At 39.9% G+C, this 13,700-nt stretch overlaps 1 protein-coding gene across 12 annotated transcripts in view; it reads left to right on the top strand.

Annotated features, from left to right (window-relative positions):
• Window positions 1–13,700, top strand: part of LOC123031600 (transducin-like enhancer protein 4) — a 158,121-nt gene that overhangs the window by 86,234 nt on the left and 58,187 nt on the right. For all 12 annotated transcript variants that reach the window (XM_044446781.1, XM_044446780.1, XM_044446776.1 and 9 more), the window contains one exon: window positions 4–20. In XM_044446781.1, coding sequence (XP_044302716.1) covers window positions 4–20 — 17 coding nt within the window. The remainder of the gene's footprint in view (window positions 1–3; window positions 21–13,700) is intronic.

The raw sequence follows: 13,700 nt of genomic DNA, 5'->3' as shown, positions 1-13,700 counted from the left end.
AAGACAGAGACTCCATAAAGGTAAGACTCCATTTACAGATGGAAGGAATAGCATAAAAGAATTGTAGTGTATTTTATTAGGGATAAACTGAAGCATAGGAAAAGCTATGACTGCTGCTAGATGATGAGATCCATGTTGATTCACGGAATCTTGGTAGCTCCTTTCAAAATTGCTACATAAATGAAAACCAAGCTTTGCCCCTCCCCCACCACCAAAAAACAAAATTGAAAGAAAGCGTAAAGTGGGGGAGGCCCTCACAGGTCACGCTCATCCTTCTTGCACCCTTTGCACCCTGCCATGCCATACTGCAGTCATGCCCTGCTGCCTTTGGCCAGTGGCCATTACTATCTTATATGAAAGTGACCCTGGCCCTATCAGTGTGGAGGAGCTCTGTATGCACAGATCAGTGGGTGGAGAGGGCTTCCTCACATCTGCTCTGTATTTCCTCTGTGGGTGACGGGGTATGTGGTAATGTGGCACATCAGCATGGGAAGACAGTCATGTGAAACTCTGTCAAAACAATTTGAACTATAAGAATACCAACAGCTGCTGGATGGTATTTTGGTCAATGGGTAATATTTCTATATACTTGCTTGTTTGGTGATCCCTGAGAATGACGCTTTCCTCTTATCAGAAATGTATCATGCCATAAAAGACCCGCAGTGATGAACTGGTGAATGCAGACCTTTTTGAAAGATGGTGGGCCTGGAGAAACTGTGCTCTTGGGCCTTTCCCATGCTTCCTCAGTGCTCAGGCTCAACTGTGCCTATCTCACATATTTCTTGAATGGGCCTGGACCATTGCTGTATAGTTTTGCTCACATCACTCACCATCAGGGCTGCTCAGCACTGGAGCCACAGATGATCCCTGCCATGTCTCCAACCCCCACAGATGAACATTAAAGAACCCTTAAGGAAAACTGCACAAAATCATATAGTTTCTTCACAACAACATCCGAAAAACAGATGGCTATAGTAGAATTTGTGCAAATTGCATGGAGGCTATGTACTCTTTGGGTGCTGATTCACACAAAGCACATAATTTACAGAAATTGTCAATTGCACAAATAGCACAAATTGTGCAAATTTCATTAACTTTTTAAAAAATATACAAACCACAGCAGAAATCGGCTGAAAAAAATCCAGCTCTGCCTGCTTCCAGCCATCAAATCAGAAGAGGTCTGGAAGTCTTTTGAACTGAAACATGCTAAACTTTCCAGTGTCAGCACATCTTTACCAAATCCAACAGGATTCAGAGAGGTTTTCTTAACTCAGGGAATCTGAGTCTTTCCCTTAGACAGCATCTCACAGGATGCTTACTAGGACCAAACTAGATGAAAACATTGTGGAAAATTACTCGTGCAAAGTAGTAAGAAGAACTAGATACGAAGATGAGTTCAGTAACACTTGAGCACTATTCTGAATTAAAATTCCTTGTGGTATGGCAATTTAGCTTTGTTAAACTAGGTCTAAGGCAGTCCAGGTTTAAACCTGCATCTCACACAGCCGTCAAGTCTTTCCTGTCAGCCTATTTCACAGTGTAGTTCTTAAGACAAAAAGGCAGTAATGGGAGAGATCTTATGCTGCCATGAGCATCTTGGATGAAAAATTGTATCTAAATGGAATAGTTAACTAAAGAAATAACATTGACTTTTCTGGTTGCACATGTTTGTAGTTTGTATGATTTCTAGATCAGATGCCATTTACAAGTATAAACAACTCAATCAAGAAGCTTTTCACCTAAAGTGGTAACAGGAAGTATTAGGGTGACTTTATGTATACAGTTGGTTACACTTTCCAGCTGTCACTTTTGCTTCTTTCTTGTCTCTCTCATGAAATGTGTGGGTTCTGCAGCTTGAACCCTGTCTAGCCTTCTCCTGGTGTTGTTTACATTATTGCTGTGTTGCAATAGAATGAGATGGGCCATGTTCTTGTCAGTTTCACAGATACTCTTTGGGCTTTTAACAGCTGCAAAAAGCAGTCAGTTTTCCCTGTGCAGTAATTTGCAGTGTGCACTGCTGTGGCAACAGAACTGCCTTTCTACAGAATGAAAAATTTTTGTTCCATCACCAAAACAGTATGGTCTCAAAACTTAACTACCAAGAAAGAAGAAAATACTGTTTGTGTATGTGTGTACATGTACAAAGGTACCAAAGGTGACAATCAGGGCAACTTCAACTAAAATAAATGCATAAATTTAAAAATCTGAGCTTCTGAAAGTTAATGCTAACCCCATGAATTATTTTTGTACTCATCTTCGCTATCAAAGCAGTCGCTTGCTCATGTCTTGATTAAAAAGAAAAAATCTTACTAACCATCTCCATCCATATAACCCTTTTCAGGTGAGATCTTGGTTTGAATACCTTTAGTGTCTGAAGTTAAGTTTTGGGTTTCAATGAAGAAGGCTTCTCTGTAGCTATGGAACTTACACCTGCCAGACTTATTCTGTTTTTCCTTTTAGAAGAATGTAACATGACATTTTAATATATGTATGTTGGAAGGTCATTTTTCTAATAAGTGTCTCTTTGCTGCTTTAACTTTGCCATATTTTAAAATGGTTGTATTTCAGATGTATTTCTAATGTACATTATATGATTGGTATGTATCATGGTATGCTTGTAAATTACCTTTTGTTCTGCTTGGACTAAAAGGTGGCATATCAATTTAATAATAAAAAATACATAATGAACACTGCATGCACTCCTCTGATATTCCATTAATTTTTAGCCACCTTTAACTAGCGTTGCGGTCTTAGTATTAATGTTACTAACTTTTTTCATGGATAAACGTATATAGAATAAACAGGGTAAGCTAGGGCTCTTCACTAAGCTGCATCCTTCAGTCATATTTATTGTCCCTGCAAGGGCTTAACAGGGCCTCTTCTTTCATTTTGTCTTGCTTGCCTCGAATTGCAAAACACAGGGATATTCATGGCTGAGTGCCTGCTTGTGACTTAGTGGGTCAAAATAATGTTTCATATACATGGTTTGTGGAATAAAGAACCATGCACTTTTGTAGAAGTACATTATTAAAATACCAAAATTCTTAGTGAAATTTAAAAAGACTATAATTGCTTTCACTTTTTTCCCAGTGTGTGAACACTGACCTCATCATAAATGTGAATGGCATCTACTCACAACTATCCCCTCTTCTGGTTCTTCCCCCAACCTAATGATTCCTGCCAGCCTTATCAGCTTGCTTCTGTGGGTGGGTCGGGGGGGGGGACCTTTTAAAATGGTTTGCCTCCAGAGGCTAATGGCTCCTGATGGTTTCCAGAGGGCTCTGGAGGAGTTTCCAGCTGGCATGACTGGCGCTCCTGCTGAAGGCCAGGTCACTCTGTGAAATGCAGAAATGTCTCAGGCTGCTGGCACAAACATACCCAAGAACCCTCTTGCCTTGAACAGAGCCTGGCCAGCTCCTGAGGGCAGTTGAGGGCAATGAAGGAAGAGGGAAGATGGCTAAAGTGCAGGTAGAGCAAAACTTGTGCAGAGCCCAATAGAACATGGCTTAGAGTTCATTATTAAGCCTACTCTATGACTGTGAGGGTGGCAAAGAGGAAATTCTTTTTCACCAGCACTGTATCTTCTCAGTGTCATCCTGAGCAGATTTTCTGAGTGGTTCAGGGCCAGAGAAAGAAATTATGGACTCCTCAGTAGCTCTTTGTGATGAATTTGCACAGCACTTTGAAGATAAAGTCACTTGGATTCATTGAGCATTGGACCCTGCAATTAATGCAGTTCAACCAACAGTAGCAGCCAGAGCATCAGTCCAGTTCTATTGGATGGCATTCAGTTATTGAGGCCCAAGGAAGTGGACCAAGGTGCTTGGCCAAATCTTGTCCACCACCTTGTATGCATAACCCTTGCTCTTCATGGCTCATTTCAAGAACTAAGAAAGGGATTTCTACTTGTATCCAGGAGCCTGTAATGCCTCCTTGAGAGAGGGCGTGGTGCCAGATTTTTAAAAGAGGCTGTAATTAACACCTGAAAAAGCCTAGCCTGGACCCAGAGGATGTTAACAACTATAGGCCAGTGGCCAACATCCCCTTCCTGGGCAAAGTGCTTGAGCTGGTGGTGACTGAAGAGCTCCAGGCACTTTTGAATGAAACAAATTATCTAGATCCATTTCAGTCAGGCTTCAGACCTGAGTTTGGAAGAGAAACTGCCTAGGTCACCCTGTAGGATGACCTTTGCCGGGAGAAAGATGGGGTTGCGACCCGTTGATCTTCCTGGACATCTCACTGATTTTTGATACCATTAACCATGGTATCCTTCTGGATAGGCTGGCTGGGCTAGGAGTAGGATGTACTGCATTGTGGTGGTTCTCCTTCTTAATCAGCCAATTCCAGAATGGGGTTCAGGGGGATTATTGTTTTGAACTATGGGGGTTATATCAGGGGGTACCACAGGTTTCCATTTTATCCATCATGCTATTTAATATCTACCTAAAACTGCTGGGGGAGGTTATCTGGAGGTATGGACTGAGGTACCATCAATATTAAGATGACACTCAGCTCTATCTCTTTTTTTAATGAAACCCAGGTGAGGCAGTGGTCACTCTGAAGCAGCATGGTAATGGATTGGATGAGGGCCAGCAAGCTGAAACTCAATCCAGACAAGATGGAGGTGCTGTTAGTGGTGGTTCATCTCTCCACTTGGGTGATATTCAACCTGTTCTGGGTGGGGTTGCACTCCCCCCCCACAAAGGAAAAGATTCATAGTTTGAATATGCCCTTGGATCCAGAGCTGTCACTTCAGTCACAAGTGGCCTCAGTGCCATGGAGCACCTTTTATCAATTTAAGCTGATATAGCAACTACAACCCTATCCAGACAGAGAGAGCCTAGCTACAGTCGTCCATGTTCTGATAATCTCTCCTTTAGATTACTGCAATGTGCTGTATGTGGGGCTGCCTTTGAAAATGGTCCAGAGTCTTCCACTGATCCAAAACAGGGCAGAAATACTGTTAATGGGGACTAGCTTATGGTAATGTATTACGCCAATCTTCTTCCAGTTGTATTGGCTGCCAGTTTAAGTCCAGGCTCAGTTCAAAGTGTCAGCATTAACATTCAAAGCCCTAAATGGCTTGGGGCCAGGTTTCCTAAAGGAACACCTCATACTCTATGTTCCTATCTGGATGCTGAGGTAATCTTTGGGGGTTCTTCCCCAGAAGTCCCTTCTCGAGGAAGTGAGGTGGGTGGCTACCAGGAGGAGGACTGTTTTGGTTGTGGCACCCCACCTGTGGAATGGACTTCCCAAAGAGCTGTGCCTGGCACCCACTCTGTACCCTTTTGGTGCCAGGTGAAAAAGAATTTTATTTTTTCAGAATTTAACAGTTACCTTTTAAACTTTAGTTTTAATATCGCATTTTATCTTGTCCCATTACTGTACCTCTGTGCTGTCTGAGTTGCAAATGCTGTGGTTTTATTGCTTTATTGTTTTGTTGTTTTGTGTGTTTTTAACTTTTGTTAACTGCTCAGAGATTCTTGGCTATTGCAGGCTGTGTTTGTGTGTGTACAGAGTTAGAAAACACTATGTGAATAATGGTATAACCCATCTTGTATGCTGGCCAGCGTTGCCTGAGAACTAAAGACAAGGCAATAGAGATTAACCAGTGAGGTGTATCCCTGTTCAGGAGATGAAGCTAATTCAACAGCAATTATTTTGAATTACTTTCTTTTCCCCAAGCCATTAGGTTGCATCTGGAGTGACAGCATGGAGGTGCAACTCTTTTTGCACTGTTTTATAGTTGCTGTTTGTTAAAAATAAATGTTTGTCTTGTATAGCCATTAAGTCACAGTTTGGATTGTGTCAGCATCTCGAGCTTGTTGCCAACTTTGCAAGGTGAAATAGTTTGCTAATTTCTTGAAATGTTATCCATGATGCCCAGAGTAGCAGTTAGTTGCTTGTTCTATTGATCTGCCCTCTCTTAAGTGGCTCCTGGTTAAGAAAGGCTTTTTATGATTGTCTGCTGTGTGACTTGAGATGATTTTTATCAGCCAGAACGTGCCAGTTGCCAGCAGCTGGAGACTGTGTGCTTGTATGAAATAATTTATTCATGCAAGATAATGCTCCTTAACATTTAACAGGTAATGAACGTGACATAAATTTCCTCCTTGCTTTTAATTTTTCCCTTTCCTCTTCTAATGTGCAAACAGGCAGCTCTGGTGCTCTAAATAATAAGTAATTTTTGGCCATCTGTCAAAGGGAAATTTCAATACAAATTTAAATTAATGGTGCCTGAAATTTTTTATAGCTCCTCTAAAAGCCTCTAATGTGCAGAAAATTCTGAATCTGCTGGTAGTAATTAGTGTACCATGTAATGAGGATGTGGGCAATGTTATGCAGCCCCTGTGTAACGTTTTGATATGGTAGCAAAAGTTTGATTTATACAAGGTTGTGGCTGAGTTTAATTGTGAGAGACGCTTTCAAGTGTTTTCTTGAAGATACAGATTATTAAGCAGGGCAGATTTTAGAATAGCTCATAAAATGTAAATTTAGGTGTTGCTGTAAGAATGAGATAATTAAGGTAACCTACTCGCTAGTATGAAGAGTGAAGAAATATGTCTAACTGTGTTTTTATTCCCATATTTTTGAAAAGGTACTGCTATTCCCTTTACATGTACTGTAGATTTTGTCTTTCAATGTTCCTCTTACATTTTCTTTCACAATTACACTGATCCTAACCACCCAACACCACATGAGAATATGCACAAACACCTCCTGAGAATAAAAAGTCACTACAGTTAGAAAGCTAGATCGCTGCAGGAAGTTACCTTAGGCCAAAAGTACAGTGTATCACCAAGAAAGTGCAGCAATATTTATTTGCACAGCTGTGCAAGAGAAACCACTTATTTTAGAACTTCTGAAATCATAGAATGCTTATGAAACTGCAAGCCCCAAGTTGTGTTGAAGAGCTGGCTTTGGTGAGCTCAACCACCTCATGTGCAACCTGTTTTTATGTCGCTTATTTTATGACTGTTTCTGGCAAGGGGCTAGCCAATGAACTGGGTAATGGTAATTTAGGCTGGAATCCTAAAAACACTATTTAGAGAAAGAACCTCATCTGACAGCATAGCATTTGCTTCTGAGTAAACCTAGGCAGGTTGTGTGGTTGGAAGAGTCCCTTCATGCATTAATTGTGCAGTGGATCTTCATGGACAAGGGCAGCAAGGTTGCACTGCTGGTTTGCTATCAAGGTTGCATGGTTTCCTTCTTTGACAGCCATGCATCTGTACCGTCTTTGCAGTACTTCATGTGGTTATGCTCATAGCTTTCAGTGCATGTTTGCTTAATGTGGGTGGGATGGAAAAGCCAGTGGCACAGCCCTGCTGCTCACTGATGATAAGGGCCCTACTATCAGTGGAAGTGTGGAAGCCTTGACCTTTCGGTATGGTTTGGCTCTGTTTTCATATTGATTAGAATGCAGTGTGCATAAATATGGTAAATTTAACCAACATTGTCTATGGTTAAGGTGCAGTTAAGCATTTGTCTAGCTTCGGTGCTTTCTTATTGCCTCTCCTGGCACTTTCATGCCATAAAGTCACATCCACAATAGCTCAGAACTGCTGTTTCCACAATGGGGAATATTTGTTTTGCTTTTCTTTCAAGCAGTGGAAAACCTTTGTGGTTTGTGATGGTAGATTGATGGGCAGACTGCCTGTAATTTTTTGTGATGTTTGTCTATAGCCAATAAAAAAGAGACATTTTTGTTTATTAACTTTCCTAGAATCAGTGGTAAATTTTGTTGTGAAGTGGGAATGGATCCTTCTACTGGGCCTCACCCTCACGCCCATGATAAAGATTGGGAGGTTGTGTCAAATCAAAACTAATGAAATACCTTTGTATACCTAATGTAATGTAAATTTATGCCTCTATAATCACGTCAGAAAGAAATTGAAAGTACCAATTTTGCAGTGAACTTAGCTGTGAAAGAGAAATACTTTTAGCACTATGCCTAGTACTTTTTTTTGTTATGTGGTTCCCTGTATATGTACATGTGACCAGCATGATTTTTCCCTGTTCACTGATAGTGCTACAGTGTAACCATCTCCTGTGTTCAGCTAGGGAAAAAAGTCTCAACTTGTATTCACAAAAAATGTGTGAAAGATGTGCATGAAAGCCAGGAATTAGTCAGGAATTTATTGACTTCACTTCAACATTTAACTTGCTGCCTGCACGTGCTCATTTATTGCATCTTCATTGCTTAACAACTTTATTCTCCCCCAATGCTGTGGCTGCTGTAACGGTGTTGAATCTGTGATTCTGTTCCACATTGTGAGCTGAGTGTCATCACATCTTCCACTTTTCCTGAGATTGCAGGTGTTCAGTATAGACAATGCTCAGAATCTCAACTACCGGATTCTGAAAGCAGCAAGTGGTAGTTTCTGCTCTAACATAGAGATGGACATGAGTTTAGAGTAGCTTTCCCAGAATAGCATACTGTGAGCTACCCTTAATTTCACAACACTGCATTTTGCCAGGGACCCCTGCCTGGCATTTTTGTGGCATGAGGTGAGAAGAAGAGATCTCCTTATCACAGTCCAGTTCAATGTTCAGGATAAGCTTTCTCACTGTGAGAACAATACGACAGAAGAACCAGTTTCCTAGAGAGGTGATGGGTTCTCACATACCAGGGACATTCAGAAAGAAACTGGACAGCCATCTGAGTGGGATGCTGTAAGTTGGTGATCTGCAACAGTAGGGGTTGGACCCAATGGCCTTCTTGGCCCATTCCAAGTCTACTATTCTGATTCTATGATAAAGCTTTTGTAGGCCTGCCAGTACAGCAAGTAGTTAAGTATTAATTGATCATTGCCTTTGGGCATGTAGGCTGTGGGAAATGTAACAGGTACTCTAACTCTAGCAAATGTGTTGTAATTATTTGTAGAAAGGTGAATAAATATCTGTGGGGCAGAACTGGTTCTCAGGTGGTGGAACTTGAGTGGACAGATGATGTAATTGAGTGAGACAGGATTACTTGTCTGCAATCGCATCACATAACTGCTGTAGTGAAACAAATATTAATTAGCAGGTACCTGCTTGTTGCCTTGGACTGTTCCAAGTGTTTGATTTTTAGTTTTCTTTATCATGCCTTTTCCTATTGTTGGATCATGAAAATTTTGCAGATATACATATTTAGATTATCATCAACCTTATGCTCTAATGTGTTTCTCAAACCTGCCCTTTTATGAGGTTTCTTCCCCATTCATGGTGTTGGTTCATTGCAATGTAGCATAGAACATTCATTTAAGAATAACTGAATGTATTCTTCCAAATACTTAGATTTTCTGTCTTTTCTCTAGTGCTCCTGGGATATGCTGGGAGTTGTAGGCCTTGTTTCTGCTTTAAGTTGCAAAGGATTGTACCCTTACTAAATTTGTGGCTGTTCAATGATTTGATAACCTTGAAATTCTCTGCAGATTCCACATTAGTGGGAGGTGATCTGGTGTCCTACAATTGTCTTGTTCTGCAGCTCTCGTATTCCTTGACCATTGGTCATTCTGACAGAGGTTGGTGGAAGTTGTACTCCAAAACATGTAGGGGCACCAGGCTGTCTGAACCACCTGAGTCTGCTGAATATGCCTCATGGCAATAGAATGAGAAATTGTAGGAGCATAGGAAGATCAGACTGAAAGTCTATCTAGTATAGCTTTCTTTTCCCCCCAGTGACCAGCCAGCTGCCCACAGAAACATACAAGCAGGACACAAGTGTACAGCACTCTCCCATTCATTTTCTTCAGCAGCTGGTATGAAAATGAACTTAGAGGCAATATATAGGTGTAATTCCTGGGAGTCATTAATACACTTATCCTCTAATAGACTTGTAACATCGTCCAGGGTTAGTGACCATAGTCATATGCTATAGCAATTCCGTTGTTTAATTATGTACTGTATGAAGAAGGGTTCATTTTTTTCTTTCCTGAATCTCTCACTAAGCTGTGAAGAAGTGAAGTCTGGGGTAAGCCTATATGACTTCAAATTGTTGGTCTGTGCTCCTGTGATTGAATAGTTCAGCGTGCAGTAAGCTAGATGTCAGGGAGAAGGAATCTTGTTCAACCTTCCCCACCCTGATGCCCTCTACATGTTTGGTTTACAACTCCCAGCATTTCTATCTATTGACCATGCTGCTAGGGATCACAAGAACAGAAGCCCAAAACATCTGGAGAGCACCAAATTGTGGAAGGTGAATCTAGTCTAACCTACTTCCTGACATACTAGTTTTCCATGTGCAAGAAACACATTTTCTGGGATCTCCCTTGCAGTCTGAAGTCTGAAGTAATAGTCTGGACACGTAGTTTTCTGTTAGTGAATACTAGGCATGCGATTTGTTGAGTAAAACAGGGTGAGATATTGTCCAGTTCCAAACTGTGTTAATTCCTCTATCCCACCCATCAATTGCTTATATATTTCAAGAAAAGGTGTGTGCATACTGAACTGTCTAGCTTGAAATTTTCCAAGCTGTCATATAGTTTTATTATCATAATTAGCTTTCATGTGATGATATTAAGAAGTGTTACATTTTATTCATACTGAACAAAACGTGCATGAAAATAGCATATTTATATTTCATGTTCACCTAATGTCTAGTCTAAAGATGATGGCAAGAAGAAATGGGAACTGATCAAACTTTACCAAAACTGAATTTTAAAAATCAACTCTGTGTTCATTCAGCTGTATAAATTGTCTTTTGCATTCCTCCCCTAAACTGATAAGCTCAGAATTAATTATAAATAGTCTTACAAACTGTAACAGGTTTTGTGCAATTTGAAATATCCTCTGGGTTAATATAGCACTATCTGGGAGGTATTGAGAAACTTGGCATTAAAATATTTAAACTACCTTATGCTAGTAATAATTTTAGCCTAATTTATATATATCATGTCTATATCCCTTCCATATTCCAAAGTGAGGATGTGCAAGTTTGTACATTCCAAATACTTTAAATTACAACTCCCATAGACCCTGAGCATTCGCTATGCAGGCTAGGGCTGGTGGGAGTCATTATTAGAGATGAATGAAACTCTCAGTTTCAGTTTATTTGGCCAATCTCAAAATCAGTTAATAGCAAACCTTGAAAATTTCTTGAATCTTTACTTTCTCCCAAGCATTGAAATGCTTTTTTTTAACTTCACCTGAATGTGTGTTTTGTGTACATTTCACATGTATTTTAGATGTATTTTTGCTTAACACATAGACACTTCTTGCATGCAATTTTCCTAATAAAATGCATTTAATGCTATTTTGCCTAATAAATATATTTTGTATGCATTTTTGATTGGAGAAATAGAGTCTCATAGGTTAGCTCAATTTTGTAAGCATGAAATTATATAAATTAGCATTAAAGTGTGAAGTGAAGAAATTTATTCTCATTTCCTAGTTGTAGTCCAAAACATCTGGAGGGCACCAGATTGTGTACCCCAGCCAAAGAAGAAGGAAAGGCTATAATGCTCTCTATAGATTAATTTGAAACCCTTGCTGGCATAAGGTATTTTATTAAAATACTGTAACCCTGAAATACCTCCCAGACAAAGTAGTGCTTTATTAAGCTATTTCTGAGGTGTCCAGGATGACATTTTAAAAAATCTGGGTTGGGTGAGAGATGGTGGTTTGCCCAAGATAAAGATTAGAAAATTGAGAGCTATTTTCTTATTTACTAGCAGAATATACTGAAAGGGTACAGCTATTGTGGACCATACTAGTTTAGAGAGGGTCCTAGTTCTTACTGAGATACTGAAAAACCATGGTGGAAAATGTCTGAGAATTGTCTCTTTAAAAATCAGCATTACTGGCATAAGCTCCCATTTTCCCCATTAAATAGCAACTTTCATGTCACATTTTAAATATCTTTCAGGTACACAGGTTGGATCCTTCTCCTGGAAATTTATTCCAATTCATAGCTTTATTTCCATCCTCCTCATAGGAAAGGTGTCTTGTTCACATCTTTTGTTGGACAAGTATCCTGGAGATGTGTTAGACTCACCTGATGATATTATCAAACCTCTGCCTTGAAGTGTAGGGCATTATTCTTAATGGAAATTATTCTTTGGGGCAACTGGCCATCATGGGGAATTTTTGAATAAGTTTTTGAGGTTCCTCTTTAAAATCATTCATCCCAGAATATTTAGAGAGGATACAACTTAGTTTCTTTTGGTGCTACCTACTTTTTCATCACTCATCATCTTAATTTGGAATCTACAGTTCTTGGAGATCCTGTTTCTCAAGAGCTAGGACTGGGGACACCTGTCATGGATTCCTGCCCTTCCTGCTTTTCAGTTCTTAAAATGTTTAAATTGGTATTCTTCAAAGTGATATGCGGCCCTCCAGCACCACTTTCATTAGATTCAAAAGTGCGCTTTGCATTTCAGAGCTCAGACTCCAACTCTAACCTGGACTTAAGTTCTTGGGCAAGTAACTTCAATTCTCACTGGTTCACTTTCTGGAAAATAAATCTTTCATGGCCAGCCATGCCTCCCTTGTCCAATTTAGAAATGGGCAGGTCCCTATGGCAGCCATTTTGTGAGAGCACCCATAGCAGACTCAAATTCCATGTGTCACTGGCCCAAAGAAGTTCAGAACCTGTGAGCTGGGATGATTTGAGAGGTGATAGCAGGCAACAGTGTGAGTGTTGCCGACTGGCCATGGTTTCTCAGTCATAAATTTGGTGAATATTAAAAGATGCAGAAGGTACTGTTTGGGAAAACCAGTGTATCTGTTGTAAACTACCTGTGTTTATTTAAAAATAGAGGATTGGTGCATGTGTACCAATTAGAAAAATCTGATAAGAAATTTAATCAACTTCCTCTTTAGCATTTCATGTCTGATTTTTTAAATTAGGCTAAACAAACACAACTATCTTGGGTGACCCATTGCTTACAGCAGTTTTTGAAGTTTTGTGTTTTCTTAAGCAACATTTGGCCTTTTGAAGAACAAAATAAAATTGAAAATGCTAATTTTTTTTTCCAGCCAACTAAGGGAAGAAATAAAAATGTCACCATGGTAACAAAGCTGCTTTCTCGATGGCTTCCTAAGATATGCCTGAACTAGAAGCAGATGTCTGATTTGAGAATCTTGCCTCCTTCAATGTAAACAAATAACTTCTAGGCAGGTGTTGGAAATAATATGGAAATCCTATTAAGGGGCCCTGAGTTCCTGTCAGTCAGGAAGCCCCTGCCACAAAAGGGCTGGTTGTCTGAAGAAAAGAGACAGAGTAAATTCTCATTAGGCTTTAGCTTTCCCAGGAAATGATTGTCTCTGCATGTTATTTCTCCAGTGAATCTGAATGTAAGCTGTTTCTCTATTGATCTATTCTGCTAGCCCCCTCTTCCCCCCACCCTCTCTCTTTTTGGATTAACACTTGATATGTGCTGCTCCTCTAAGAGTCCTGACATTTGTGATTTTAACCCCTAGCCCCTCAAGGAAAACGGAAAAGAGCTCTAACAAAACCTCTTTAGTCTTAAGCATTTGCTGGCCTGTTGAGTACGAACAAACACATTAAGGAAGAGTAGGAAGGTTCCCGGTTAGATTCTTTGTGTGAATTTATAGATTACCTTCTGTTCCACAACCCTGTGAAAGCTCAGCATACAAGAAACAAATAATTCTCCATACAGTAAGTGACTCCAAAGTTTTGAAGAAGCTCTACAAAATTCTCTTTCTTTTGGATTTATTATTACCTGGCTTCATTTAGAGGATTTATTTTTGTT

Source organism: Varanus komodoensis, unplaced genomic scaffold, assembly GCF_004798865.1.
Source record: "Varanus komodoensis strain SLA01 unplaced genomic scaffold, ASM479886v1 scaffold5, whole genome shotgun sequence".
In the NCBI taxonomy this organism is placed as follows: Eukaryota; Metazoa; Chordata; class Lepidosauria; order Squamata; family Varanidae; genus Varanus; species Varanus komodoensis.
This window is presented reverse-complemented; position numbering and strand designations above follow the sequence as displayed.